The sequence below is a fragment of the Mytilus trossulus genome, chromosome 7 (assembly GCF_036588685.1).
Source record: "Mytilus trossulus isolate FHL-02 chromosome 7, PNRI_Mtr1.1.1.hap1, whole genome shotgun sequence".
Lineage (NCBI taxonomy): Eukaryota > Metazoa > Mollusca > Bivalvia > Mytilida > Mytilidae > Mytilus > Mytilus trossulus.
In genome coordinates this window covers 59,049,500-59,064,893 of record NC_086379.1, presented here as the reverse complement: position 1 = coordinate 59,064,893, position 15,394 = coordinate 59,049,500, and the positions used below count along the sequence as shown (strand labels likewise).

The window sequence follows — 15,394 nt, the reverse complement described above, 5'->3', positions numbered from 1 at the left end:
AACAACTGTCATACATGTTGAAGGTTGACCTAGCTTCAAATACTGTTTTGCCGAATGCCTGTACCAAATTAAGAATATGACAGCTGAAAGTCCGTTGATTGAAAGCGTTTGATTTTGTCAGTTTGTATTGCATTTCCCTGTTTGACTTTTCCTTTGAGTTCGATGTTTTTGCTATACCGACCTTACTTTGATTTTGCGTTTCTGTTTATTTCCTCATTACCTGGTCATGTGGCTCCTATCGTTGTCTCTGATTTACACGTTCCTGGCTTTAAATATTCCGATTTCAGCGCTTATAATGAAAATGATTCTAAATAAACGCATCGAATTGACAAGAGTTAAAACATGTTTTATATGGTTCTATATTTTAACCAGGGGTCGTTGGAAGACATTGTTTTCCTCAAAATTCCTAAGAAAGAGAACAAAAAAACTAAGCATGGTAGATTATTAAAAAGACTTAAATGATATCGTGAGTTCATATGCCACACTCCATTTAATTGCCACAAATCTTGTTGCAATAGAGATATTTATCTATTTGATATTTCTCTCAAATAAACTTTAAAAGTGACACGTTTGGCCAAAATTCTTTCTGGTTAAAATATTCACTAGCCATTTGAAACAATGCAGTATCAAAATGATCAACTCTTATCTTTGTTTTCAGGTAAACAATTGTCAGTTGTTCAAATAAAATCTACTCATTTTAATTTTTTAATCAATTTATTGATTATTTTTTTTTTGTATGACCTGGGTAATTTTTGAAAACTCGAAAAACGAAAGTAGAATTATTTGCAGCTAATATCTAAATTATTGTAAACACATCGTTTTTTACAGGTTACAATTTAATCAAAACCGTTCAGTCGAAATTTTGTAATAATTTCAATATTAAAATGCATAAAGGAAGATCAGATAACCATGTTTTATTTACTGTTGTAGGAAAATTTGGTGAACAAGCTATAAATACGAGATAAGCGTAATACTTGTATTTTGATAACAGACCGTAAATACGGACAATATTACAGTTTCGGAAACTCTGCAAAATGAAACAGAAGGTTCGGTCATTCGAAATACTTTCAAACGGAAACATTCAGATTCGTTTGATGACCATGAAAATACAAAGAAGCAAAAGCAAAATGAGAAGTCGGAGGATGAAATCAAAGATGAAAAGGAGTCGTTGCAGTCAGAGAATTATGTCGAAAAAAAAGAAGAGAGCGTAAGACCAGCACCTTCAGAAATAAAGGAAAGTAATATCGCCCATTTAAAAGATGATAATGATTTCAGACTCGATAAGGAGAATGAACTGAAACCTAATTCAACTTTAACTAAAGGTGAGAGCAATGAAGAGTCAAAAGATTTGGACGACTCTATTTCTGAAAATGAGGAAAGTCAACATGATCAGAGCGAAATTTCATGTGAAAAACAGAAGACAGAAGACACAGCCATCAATACAGTTTATGAAGCTGCATCAGAAAGTGATACCAATAGCAAGAATAGTGATGATAGTTCACCTACAGGAATCGATAATGAAAGCAACGGTACACCCTCAGTTCCAGAACCCGAACCAATAACCAGGGAAGAAGCGGTAAGAATCAAAACAAATCAATTTGTATATATTAATATTGAATTGAGTTCCATCCGAAAACCATTTTTTTTGCAAAACTCATTTCGCAAAGTAACTTTGGTATTCAATATAATCAACACTTTCATTAATTACATAGGACTAATTAATGTATTCCGATTGGACTCAAATTATCATATGTTATCATAGGTATGAAGCGACATACTAAGATGTTTCACTAAATTGCAAAACAAAAAAAACAAAAATAAACCCACACAATTAACAGTGTATACGTTCTTCATAATGGAACAGCAAATCCTGCGTGTTTCAGGCCAGACACCAACTAGTTGATAATCGGAATTGATTGCTTTTTATTGTTTCAAAATATATATGAGTCATCGTTTTGCCTGTAAAAGAATGATGTATTATTTGTGTGCGGATCTGTCAAGGAAATAGTATAAGCTTTTGATTTTGCCATTTGATTAGGTACTATCCGTATTGAATTTTCTCGGATTTCAGTTATTTTATGATTAAACTTTTTTGAATCATGCAGTCAGTGATCATGGTGATGACGAAATTGAATCAAACATACTGCTAATCTTATAAAAGTTTTACGTTATTATGAAGTTTAAAAACAAAATGTGTTTCCTACTTTTTGATCGAATTCTAAGTCCTTAAAAAACAAATAAAAATGTAAGGTTATACGAAATATATTCTGTATTTTGTTTTAGAAAAAACATCCCAAGTTATACAGATTACTACGAGAAAATGAAAACAAGAACAATGGATTGCGGGCCAAATATCCTTTTTCAAATATAAGTGTGGGGCACCACGTTGCTTATGGAAGCAAGGGGGAAATTTCAAAGTACATCTCAACATGTTCCAGTCCTTATGCAGCACATAACTTGCTTGAAGTAAAGAGAAGTAGAGGAAATAACAGAAACGGAAACAATAACGACAAGATCGTAGAAATTGATGTCAATAAACTACCTTTAAATGTCTCTATTATTGATCTTACAAGCGAAGAACTCAGAGAACCATACGAAGTACGTGATGAAGAAACAAACAGAAAATTTCATAAATTTGCTCGAACATATAGGGAGGTCTTGCTTGTAGGGAATATACCTGCAAACTGTCTTCAATATTATTGATATAGTACCAGAAATGGGTCCCTTAACAGTAAATAAATGTGTTAGATCGAAAGTGAAAAACTGTCGATAATAAATTGGAATAGTTTAAATCATCAACTTACAGGTTTCATTCCATAAGGACACAAGCAGGTGTTTAGCGACTTCTTATCAAAAGCTTAATGTGATATAAAAACTATTTATTTCTTCATCTTTTTCGTTCTTTGTGACTTGCATTCAACTGTGCGTGTTGTTACATCATAAATAATAACATGCCACTATCATGTGTGTGTAAATAATGTTGTTATGGCTAATTTACGGAATTTTGTAAATATTTTTTAGCCGTGGCGGCCATCTTCTTTATAATTCAGCACTCCATCTACATACTGATGATAACGTGCCGGGCACTGATTTTACTATACCGTGCGTGCGTGGGATCTAACTTTTATTTACAGTGAATAATATAGAAAAATTAAAATTAAAATTTCTTTTTTTTCTGTTTTTGTACTACTAGTATACATTTTGGATAGGCGGGTTTATTGGACGCATTTTTAAAACTATATACCCCAAAGATGATTGTGGTCAAGTTGGGATTAATTTGGCACAGTAGTTTGAGAGGAGAAGATATTTGCAAAAGAGTATACTAAGATTTTCAAAAAATGGTTAAAAATTGACTATGAAGGGCAATAACTCCTATAGGGGGTCAACTGACCATTTCGGTCATGTTGACTTATTTGTAAATCTTACTTTGCTGAACATTATTGCTGTTTACAGTTTATCTCTATCTATAATAATAACCAAAAACAGCAAAATTTCTTTAAAATTACCAATTCAGGGGCAGCAACCTAACACATGTAACAACAGGTTGTTCGTTTCATCTGAAAATTTCAGGGCGGATAGATCAACACCTGATGAACAATTTTACCCCATCAGATTTGCTCTAAATGCTTCGGTTTTTTGAGTTATAAGCCAAAAACTGAATTTTACCCCTATGTTCTATGTTTAGCCATGGCGGCCATCTTGGTTGGTTGGCCAGGTCACACCACACATATTTTAAACCAGAAACCAAAATGATGCTTGTGGCCAAGTTTGGTTTTATTTGGCCCTGTAGTTTCAGAGGAAAAGATTTTTGTAAAAGCTAACGATGATGGGCGACGACGACGGACGCCAAGTGATGAGAAAAGCTCACTTTGTCCTTTTGGCAAGGTGAGCTAAAAATGAAAAATGCTACATAGAATTTTTTTTCCATATTCATATCATGTATGCATTAAAGTGAAATTGTCATTTAATCGAGAAAAAAAAGTGGGTCGTGCCACGATGAATATAAAGTTATGTTATCCTGAAGTCAAAACATTTTTTTTCTACTTTCTGTTTGCTGTTTTTACTAGCTATAGGCCGCACCACTTCCAGTAAACATGATATCCTTCCTGTCCTGGATTGATATTTAAACCCTATATATATTTTTCAATTCAGCATAAGGGAGCTACCATTTGATTTTTATGGGGGGCTAGGATGAAATTTGAAAAAAAAGGCAGGAAAGGAGTTTTGAGTAAAAAAAAAAGGCAGGATGAGACACCTGCAAAAAAAAAAAAGTCAGGATGACAATTTATGTAAAAAAAGTCAGGATAAACTAAAAAAAAAAAAGCAGGACGGGGTAGAGTGAAAAATAAAAAGGCAGGACAGAGATTACAACTAAAAAAAAATGCAGGACAAAAATTTTCATCCTAGCCTAAAGATTGTCACATAAACTTAACATTAACCAAGATAACAAAACAAAGACCAATGAACCATGAAAACGAGGTCAAGGTCAGATGAACCATGCCAGGCAGACATGTACAGCTAACAATGCTTCCATACAACAAATATAGTTGACCTATTATAATTACTTATAGTTTAAGAAAAATAGACCAAAACACAACAACTTAATACTGAGCAATGAACCATGAAAATGAGGTCAAGGTCAAATAAAACCTGCGCGACTGACATATAGATCATAAAATATTTCCATACACCAAATATAGTTGACCTATGGCATATATAGTATTAGATAAAAAGACCAAAACTCAAAAACTTAACTTTGACCACTGAACCATGAAAATGAGGTCAAGGAAAATGAAATCTGCCCGCGAGACATGTACACCTTACAATCATTCCATACAACAAATATAGAAGATCTATTGCCTAAAGTATGAGAAAAACAGACCAAAACACAAAAATCTACCTATAAACACTGAACCATGAAAATGAGGTCAAGGTCAGATGACATCTGCCAGCTGGACATGTACACCTTACAGTCCTTCCATACACCGAATATATTTGCCCTATTGCTTATAGTATCTGAGATATGGACTTGACCAACAAAACTTAACCTTGTTCACTGATCCATGAAATGAGGTTGAGGTCAAGTGAAAACTGTCTGACGGGCATGAGTTATCCAATTAGTTACATGACTGTACAAATGTATGATAAGAGAGAATTTAACATTACAAAAAAAAATAACTTTTTTTCAAGTGGTCACTGAACCATGAAAAAGAGGTGAAGGACATGGACATGTGACTGACGGAAAGTTCGTAACATGAGGCATCTATATACAAAGTATGAAGCATCCAGGTCTTCTACCTTCTAAAATATAAAGCTTTTAAAAAGTTAGCTAACATCATCGCTGCCAGATCATTTTCCATATGTCAAGCTTTCGGCAACAAAAGTTGCAGGCTCAACAAAAACCACTGAAATTCATTCGTTATATAATAATAAATTTTTAAATATATACAAAGTATTTATCATTTTATTTAAACTTGGGGCAAGCAGATTAAAAAGATAAAATATCTGACTGATGCAAAGTGATTGTCATTGCTCACATACATGTAGTCACAATATGGTCCAGGACAGCTAATCAAATGAAACATGTTTGGGTATGCAGTAAAAGTGCAGAACTTGAAATAAAATTAAGAAATGTAACACTTCAGTTTCAACATTGTATTCTAGCATAAAGGAGGACATCATAAAATATGTGTTCAAATCTTAATTAAATATAGCTGCAATGTATAAGTTGTTGCCTTTGTTAACGTCAAAAATCAAGTGACATAGATGTCCTTAAATTTCTTTCCCACTGTTTTTGTTTTTTCAATTTTTGTTTTTGGTCTTTTCTACTTAAGCCTCGCTTTGACAATTTCCTCTCTGGGTTCTTTGTAATGGCCATCTTGTCATTAGCATTAAAATGAGTTATTTTAGGTTTTTCTCCTTTTTCAGAACCAAGGCACTTTCTATCTTGTTTCAAAACTGTTTTAACTGGATATCTTTGACCTTGTCCTTCTGATCCTAATCCTTCCTTGCCATCCCAACCACTTTTTAACATAATCCTGTAACCTCTATTGGAAGATGGAATTAGAAACGGATCGTCCTTTGCTTTCTTTTTAGAGTTGAATATATGAACCATAGAGCTTTCATGATTTTTCACAGAACTTTCTGTAAATTTTTGTTTACAAATGTCACAATAAAATGATTCACAGCTGTATTTGCGTTTTTCTATTGGAAAATTGACCTGGTTTGATCCAGGTTTCCAGGTTTCAATGAATTCTGATATATTTGTGAATCCAGCCAAGCGTGCAATGTCAGAAGCACTTTGGTTATGTCTATCAACTATATCTGTTTTGAGACCAGCTGATAATAAATATTTTACAATATCTAACTGACCAGAGTGTGCCGCACACATTAAAGCAGACCAGCCATATCGATCATGACTTTCAACAGGAACACCTTTTGAAATCTGTACCTTTAACAGTCTTAAATTTCCTTCCTGGGCATATCTTAAATACCTGTTAATATCTATATGGGTAATGTCTGATCTAATCACTTGTGTTTTAGAACAACTATTATCTTTCTTTCTTTTTCCCGGACACACTTTTTCTCTACTTGTCTGTATTTCATCACTTTTTACAGAAGCTGAGCTTTCTTCATTTATAATTTCTTCATAAAAATTCTTTACTTCTGTTCCCTCTAAATTTCTATTTACTTTCCTGTTTTCAGTTTTCCTTTTCCTACTTCTGTCATCACTTGATGCCGAGACAAAACTTATCAACTTGGAATACTCTCCTTTCATCCATTCCATCTTAAAGTATTAACCACCTAAACTGCATACCTGCAAAAAAATATTTAAAAAAAAATTATAATTGTGTTATCAGTTATCAAACAATCATCTTCAATTTTTTGTTGTTGTCAATGTGATAATGATTTCTGATCACAATTTGTATCACGCACCATAACTTCTTCAAAGTTAGAAAGTAATACATCATACATGTATACTGGTATAAGACTTTTTACTGATTTTCTCATATTTTCTTAACATAATACATGTACATGCTGCAATGTGAACAATTTTTAATGACTTTTAATAATAAAAGGCTGACAGTCACAACTCACAAGTCATGCAAGTAGATGTTTTTAAACTTGGTTTTGCTTCAATTTTCCCCTTGATTTTTTTTATTTAGAGGCTTTTTGTCAAATGCAAAGCATGTAAACAAGTATTTTGTTTATTAAATAGCTTTTGAATCTTGCCTTTTATTTAAAAATCATTTTTTACAAATGATTATAAGACCTTGTAAGACCTGTGTGAAAGTTTGCAAACATATATAGAAACAAGAAAATGAATCAAAAGGGATATTTTAATACCCTGGAATGTGCTGTGGAATAAGACATACAATCAAGTCTAGTAATCATGATAATGGACTTCTCATAAAACTGATTAAGTACATTGTATGTATGTATGTACTGAGATAGTCCTAATTATAACGTGTAAATGTATAATGAAGATTTTAAAGGCTATGTAAAATTTTTGCTGTGACACCCTCTTAAGAAGTCTTTGTCATTATTTGGTTTACATGTATGTACTTACATACATATGTATCCAAATCCAAATGATAATGATGTCTTTTTTTAGGAAAACATCACAGGTGCTACTATATATATAAATCTACAGTGTAGTGTGAATCTTGGTCTGTTTGCCCTAGTACCTGTTAACCCGGAGTCAGTTTGCTCTTATTTCTTTGTACTTTGTTATCTTGTTGTATGGTATATATTAGGGATGTCAACTCGGTGAGGATTTACTAATCAATTAGTCATTGAATTTACCAAGCGATACTCAAGTACTCACTAGGTAAAACATTAGCTATATGGAAACACACAATTATACCCATTTTGCAGGGTTGGCAAAAACCCTGGTTTTATGAGTATTGCCCAGCCCATTGGGAAATACTGGGAATACCCGGGTTTTACTGGGTTTTAGTGGGTAATACTGGGTAATATAAAATACTTGTCTGAATTTTAAAGAGGATTCAGTGATAAACACGAATGTAATACATTTATTAAGCTATTTATCTGTTTATACCCTATTTTGTTTGTTTAGCATTTGTCTAGATGGGCAAACTGTAAATATAAAGCAAAATTTTTTTTTTTTCAAATAAAATATAACTCCTATTAAGAATTAAAAATTACTTGTAAGAAAATTTACATTTAAGTAAAGTCACTAATTAATTAGTAATTATTCAGACTAGAACACAGATTTGTTTATGTAACAATAATCGGCGTTTTGCATTTGCACCGATCTGCATTTCATTTGCGCCGATTTTTTTTTTCATTAGCGCCGGTTTTTTTAAAGGTAAATTACAGGTGAAATAATATAAGAAGATGTGGTATGAGACAACTCTCCATCCCAGTAATGTTATTTTCATTTATCATTAAAGACCTCTTCCGTTAGCAAATTGAACATATGGTATGAATTGTCAATCATAACATGCATATAAATGTTGCCTCATGTTTAAAAATCATGAAGTAAAAACCTAAGATAAAAGCACTTTGTTTATACTAAAATGCCGAATTAAAAATATATGTATAGCATTTAAATCTATAAGAACGGAATACATTCAAATCATAAATCTATTTTTGCAGAGTATGTATAGTAGGCAACATATCTAATATATTCCTTTCTTATGATTTCGTCTCTTCTATATTTGATGTAATTGTCGATAAAGAAGGCCATCTTTTCTTTGTCTGGCATACGTACCGGTGGGGTCATTTCTAGAGTTCTCATTTTCTCACAAGGGAGCTATTAAACCAAGAGTTCCACATAGGGAAGTTGAAATCATCCCTTCGTTAATTTTATGGACGCCATCACGAATTGGTTGATCGTTATGGAATGTGTACTTGTACGTTGTCTACGAATGTATGAAATTATTTAGGAACGAGTGTCAGACAATGTCAAACGTGAAGCAGTGATCGATTTCATTTAGGGAAAGGAAATTTTCAATGGTAACCCGAAACATTGGAATAGCCATTTACCAACTGCAATCTCACTTGATTTGTCTTTATACTCTGTGCTCGGCCAATGTAAAAGTATGAACTTACCTGTAACTTACCTGTAAATCCAATTAGGCGCAAATGAAAACCAGATGCTCCGCAGGGCATAGCTTTATACGACCGCAGAGGTTGAACCCTGAACGGTTGGGGCAAGTATGGACACAACATTCAAGCTGGATTCAGCTCTAAATTTGGATTGTGATTTAATAGTTGACACAGCATAGGTTTCTGACACAGAATGAATGTGTTCTAATGAACTTAAAATTTTTGTTTTCTCTTAGAGCAATTCACTACGCTGTTGAATATTAATCCTCTCAAAAAAAGGTTTGAAGAAATTTTCTTTTGATTTATGAAATTTCAAATGAGAAAAATTTAACCCAATTTTTTAATCACATCCCCCTTTCCCTTATTCCAAAACTAATCTCAATCAAAATATTCTAATGGAGTTTGCAACAATAACTACTCATTTAAATACATCATAAAATATTAAGATGTAAAAAAACTGCTTGTTATCACTGAATGGTAAAGATAATTTAAATTTATCAGTTGGTAGTAAAAAGTGAATAAACATTGTATATTGTATATAACAAAGAATTAAGTTGATTCTGGACAAAGAAAGATAACTCCAATTAAAAAAAATTCTTGCAATAAGATATTTCTTGCTTACTATTCTGGACAAAGAAAGATAACTCTATTTAAAAAAAAATTTCTATTTCACAATATTGTGAAATTACATATATTTCTTGCCATTGCACAATACTGTGCAATTGAAAAGACTTGCTATTGCACAATACTTAATATAATAATTTTAGATCCTGATTTGGACCAACTTGAAAACTGGGCCCATAATCAAAAATCTAAGTACATGTTTGATTCAGCATATCAAAGAGGCCCAAGAATTTAATTTTTGTTAAAATCAAACTTAGTTTAATTTTGGACCCTTTGGACCTTAATGTAGGCAAATTTGAAAACGGGACCAAAAATGAAGAATCTACATACACAGTTAGATTTGGCATATCAAAGAATCCCATTTATTCAATTTTTGATGAAATCAAATAAAGTTTAATTTTGGACCCAGATTTGGACCAACTTGAAAACTGGGCCAATAATCAAGAATCTAAGTACATTTTTAGATTCAACATATCAAAGAACCCAACCGATTCCTTTTTTGTCAAAATCAAACTAAGTTTAATTTTGGACCCTTTGGACCTTAATGTAGACCAATTTGAAAACATGACCAAAAGTTAAGAATCTACATACACAGTTAGATTCGGCATATCAAAGAACCCCAATTAATTATTCAATTTTGATGAAATCAAACAAAGTTTAATTTTGGACCCTTTGGGCCCCTTTTTCCTAAACTGTTGGGACCAAAACTCCCAAAATCAATATTAACCTTCCTTTTATGGTCATAAACCTTGTGTTTAAATTTCATAGATTTCTATTTACTTATACTAACGTAATGGTGCGAAAACCAAGAAAAGTGCTTATGTGGGTCCCTTTTTGGCCCCTAATTCCTAAACTGTTGGGACCTAAACTCCCAAAATCAATACCAATCTTCCTTTTGTGGTCATAAACATTGTGTTTAAATTTCATTGATTTCTATTTACTTAAACTAAAGTTATTGTGCAAAAACCAAGAATAATGCTTATTTTGACCCTTTTTTGGCCCCTAATTCCTAAACTGTTGAAACCAAAACTCCCAAAATCAATCCCAACCTTTCTTTTGGGGTCATAAACCTTGTGTCAAAATTTCATAGATTTCTATTAACTTAAACTAAAGTTATAGTGCGAAAACCAAGAAAATGCTTATTTGGGCCCTTTTTGGCCCCTAATTCCTAAAATGTTGGGACCAAAACTCCCAAAATCAATAACAACCTTCCTTTTATGGTCATAAACCTTGTGTTAAAATTTCATAGATTTCTATTCACTTTTACTAAAGTTAGAGTGCGAAAACTAAAAGTATTCGGACGACGACGACAATGACGACGACGCCCACGTGATAGCAATATACGACGAAATTTTTTTCAAAATTTGCGGTCGTATAAAAATGAAATCGGCGCAAATGAAAGAATGAAAATTTTCAAAATCGGCAAATGTCATACGCCCACAATAATCAGCCCTTATAATTCTATAAGTTTTATTGGCATGACCCCTTAGGGTGTTTATTTAGCAATATGAATGTATGACAAATAAAATAAACAAGTCACTTAAACACTGCAATAAAATGCATGTTTCAAGGTTTGGTTTATTAAAACAACAATCCTTGGTAATTGAAAAGGTATCTTTAAATGTATGAATCTTCTGTTCTGCCTACATGTAGAATTAATAGAGAAGAGAATGAAATTGACATTTCAATCTTCTAGAAATGACTTTCAATGGTTATCTGTATAAAAAGTATATATTTAGCTGTTATACTATGAAACTGTACCAAGTCTTTACTATTAAGTGTTAAAATAAGCACAGAAAATCATATTGCCCAGTATTGCTCACTATTACCAATTTCTGGGAGTATTGCCCAGCCCGGGAAAACCCGGTTTTTCCCACCCGGGATTCCCGGGAAGTTATTACATTGCCAACCCTGCCATTTTGTGTATTCAGGTATTGTGGGTAGTAAAACTATCAAAATATTAACCTAGGACTAGATAATAGTCCAAGGAATTTTATTCCATAACTATTAGCTCATTTAATTTTACTACATGTACTACATTTGTAAATAAGTCAACTTGTTAGGAAATAACAGTCCTGCTAATGAAAATGTATGCTCTGATAGTAATAGTGATAGTAAAGAGGTGGGGGAGTGACTAAAATAAGCTAAAAGTGTAAGCATTGGAAAAATGATCTTGTTCATATATATCCTATAATGTACAATGTACCTACAAATATGTTCATGATGTTTGGCAGTTTTAAATGACAGTTAAATGCAAACATTCAAATCATATTTTAGTTTTTATTAATTTAGATTAATATATTAATCTCTGGGAGGCACTTTCAATAAATTTTGTTGTTGTTGAAACTTACACAAGCAACACCATTCTATTCACATGATACACCTTATTGCTCATCCCGGCTGACCCAGCAGCTTGAACTTTTGACACATACAACAATCACTTTTCCATTATGGTGTCAGAATTCAGGGATGGGCACGATTACTGACAAATGTAATCGATTAATAATCGATTACATGAAGGATTTTTGTGCAATCGATTAATAATCGATTACTCAAATTTTAGGTTGTAATCGATTACAATCGATTACTTTATCAAAAGTAATTACATTACTTTTCGATTACTGTCAATTACATACTTCAACATTTCAACACAAAATAACATGAGTAAAACATAATTATATTGCTCAACATTTGTAAAGTGGAAATTAACATCTTTACAAAATGCATCATTCAAAGCATTATTTCTAAATTAAAATTAATAGCTGTTTTTTTTAGATCAAATTTCTTGATGAAGATAAGAAATATTTAAAAAAAAAAAAACTTAAAATTTTGACTTTCAACATAAATGAAAGATGTCATCGCATTGCACTAATTCATATCTAATTGTTTTTCAAAATTTTAGCTTTCTTACTGACTTACGTTAGCTTTTTTTGTTTTTACTCTTTAAATTTTTTTCTTTTAGCATAGTTCATGTAGATAATTATACTGTTTAAGGAAATAAAAGTAGAATAATTAATTAGTTCAGCTAGTTTTTAAGATCAAAATTTATTTTTATAATGATCTACATGTATGATTTAAACCTTTTGTTTGGATAACCACCCTAATTACAGATTATTCAACTGCCACTGGAGTACAATCTATAACCTGGGGCTAAATATTGTATATTTCCTTCTTAATTAGACATAAGATAATTGAAATAAAAACCAAGTATATTTAATATTGATAAGAAGACTTTGATCATCTAATTAGTAAAGGTAAGAATGTTGTTAAGATTTGTTAACTTCTTCCATCAAATTATATACAAAATATATTTATAGTGTCAAAGGGATACATGTATCTATTTCTAAAAAGAATTGCTCTGCATTGCCATTGGTTCATTGTTAAAAGGATTTTGTGTTCTTTTTTAATTTAGTTTATATACATTTATATTATAACATTTAAGAAATCAACTCTATTCTAAGCTAAAGCTTTAATTTCAACTCTGATTGAAAATGATGTTTTGAGGAAATTTAATACAAATAAGCTTAATACTTTAAAAAAAATGTAGTACAGAACTTAACGAAAGACAGACACCTTTCTTATTTAAGATATATTTTATTATTTCAAATTTAATTTCTTATTTAAATATTAAAGCTCTTGAATTATTGACAAGCACATAAATCCATTTGTTTCAAAAGCTAGATATAATGTAAATTTAGGTAGGGGATCTGGTTGCTCATTTGCAGCTTGGGACAATACATGTAGATAGAAATAAGGCAGTTGCTTAACTCTCAAGTATTGTTGATGCATAATTTTTTATCTGTACTACAAAGTGATAACATACATATTTTCCTCTGAAATAGGTTATTTTTCATCAAACTTTTTTACTAAAGTAATCGAAATGTAATCAAAAAGTAATCGATGATTACATCCACATTTTTGCTGTAATCGATTAAATTACGATTACATGTAATCGAAAATGTCTTCGATTACAGATTACTGTCGATTACTTGAAAAAATGTAATCAATTACAATCGATTACGATTACAGATTACGATTACCCCATCCATTGTGTTTTATGACGTCAAAATTTTGCGGGAACCTGTGCGATATCCAGTAATCATGGTAATGGCGGACAAATAGCAATAAGGTGTATTAGGAAACCGATTAACCGGAATAAGATAAATATTTTCCTTTCATTTGGACTATACATGTACGTGCTATAGTGTTAATGCCTATAGGAATGCAAAGATAGATATTGTTCAATGGTGTTTTTTTTTTTATATTGTTCATAAGCATTTTTCGATTTTTATTTTTCATATTTCTTTTCTTACATTTTTAGAAGAATATAGACATTCGTTTTTCCTGTTTGAATTAATGGGTTTTGCCCTGTCATTTTTGGGGCTCTTAAATTCTTAACTTGCTGTTTGCCTTGAGCCTAAGACTTTACTGGTTTGCAGTTCATTGATGTATACATTACTAAGCACACTACTAGGACCACCACTGTGCTTAGAGAGTTCTTGGTCTTGAGGAACAGCTGAGGTGACTGAGTGAAGCTAGACCAGGAGTCAATTTCACAAAAAAAACTTACGACTAATATTGGTCGTTAGTCATGAACAATTCGGTATACTTACAACCAATCTTAGCAGTAAGTTTTTTTGAGAAATTGACTTCAGTCTCCAGATGACCAACTCATGATCACCTGTTTGTGTTAAGGTCAAGGAACAGTAAATGGGCTATGTAACAGATTTTGTTTAAAAAAAGCATACAGCCTTGGCTTGTTGAACTACAACTGAAAATCGAAGAAAATAATACATTTATCTCTTTTATTATCTGAAAAATTGCAGATTGATTTCTTATAATATGGGTGAATATTTTTATAGAAAGCACATAAAATCGCCAAATCTCTAATTCTACTCCATAGATTTTTCTTAAAAAACTATATATTGTTGACACATAAATTTCTGTTTTAATGATATAAAATAATCATACATTTTTGTCATAGGGTCACTGACTTCGTTTTTTGTCTAATAATCAATTTGTTACCTTGTTAGTAGTGAAAAACGTCAAAAATCAACGTTTCACGGCCTGCAACGCGATAATGTAACGATTATTTCGACGTTTTGTTGAATTTTTTCTGAAAGAACGCAACTTTGAATGATGTACATGATGTATACTGTTAAAAGGAAGTCAGTGACCCTATCTTTATTTTGCATCATTATAAAGGAAATTTTTGCATCAACAACATATAGTTTTTTAAGAAAAATCTATGGAGTAGATTTAGAGATTTGGCGATTTTAAGACAAATTTTGAAGGGTTTTCGCCGATTTTATGTGCTTTCTATACAAATGTTCACCCATTTTGTAAGTATTCAATCAGTAATATTTCAAATGATAATTGAGATAAATGCATTATTATTTCGATTTTCAGTTGAAGTTCATCGAGCCAGAGTTGTATGCCAAATTTTACTGCAATCTAAGACATAGCCCATTTACTGTAACTTGACCGCCACAGTTTACGTCGAGATATTGTCTCGTTCGTGTATGCAAAACATCTCATAGACCCCTTTAACTTATTTATATCATAACAAATGGAAATCTCACATGTATGCTGCTGTTAAGAGTTAATCTTTAAATCGGTTTTCCTCTAAACTAAACGTTACCAAATCGGCTTTTATTTACACCGGAAGTGATTAATGTAATTTCGGGGTCAACAA

At 31.8% G+C, this 15,394-nt stretch overlaps 2 protein-coding genes across 2 annotated transcripts; one reads left to right on the top strand and one right to left on the bottom strand.

The window, feature by feature from the left end:
• The first annotated feature begins 631 nt into the window (after positions 1 to 631).
• Positions 632 to 3,127, top strand: LOC134726553 (probable serine/threonine-protein kinase DDB_G0278845). Its single transcript, XM_063590959.1, has 3 exons — positions 632 to 658; positions 992 to 1,576; positions 2,284 to 3,127. Exons 1-3 carry the CDS (start codon positions 632 to 634, stop codon positions 2,701 to 2,703), a joined length of 1,032 nt encoding a protein of 343 aa, XP_063447029.1. The 3' UTR covers positions 2,704 to 3,127.
• A 2,319-nt stretch (positions 3,128 to 5,446) lies between these two features.
• LOC134725418 (G patch domain and ankyrin repeat-containing protein 1-like) lies at positions 5,447 to 15,360 on the bottom strand. The gene is made up of 2 exons (XM_063589222.1): positions 15,282 to 15,360; positions 5,447 to 6,817 (listed from the first exon to the last, which is right to left on the bottom strand). Exon 2 carries the CDS (start codon positions 6,785 to 6,787, stop codon positions 5,747 to 5,749), a length of 1,041 nt encoding a protein of 346 aa, XP_063445292.1. The 5' UTR covers positions 6,788 to 6,817; positions 15,282 to 15,360; the 3' UTR covers positions 5,447 to 5,746.
• Between the last annotated feature and the right edge of the window lie 34 nt (positions 15,361 to 15,394).

What these genes read in the sequence shown, in the direction of transcription:
- LOC134726553 (XM_063590959.1), top strand. Translation starts at nt 632, where the DNA reads ATGATCAACTCTTATCTTTGTTTTCAG. An exon ending in ACTCTTATCTTTGTTTTCAG is followed by an intron (nt 659 to 991) that starts GTAAACAATTGT and finishes TTTTGATAACAG; the next exon opens with ACCGTAAATACGGACAATAT. An exon ending in CAATAACCAGGGAAGAAGCG is followed by an intron (nt 1,577 to 2,283) that starts GTAAGAATCAAA and finishes ATTTTGTTTTAG; the next exon opens with AAAAAACATCCCAAGTTATA.
- LOC134725418 (XM_063589222.1), bottom strand. Translation starts at nt 6,787, where the DNA reads ATGGAATGGATGAAAGGAGAGTATTCCAAGTTGATAAGTTTTGTCTCG.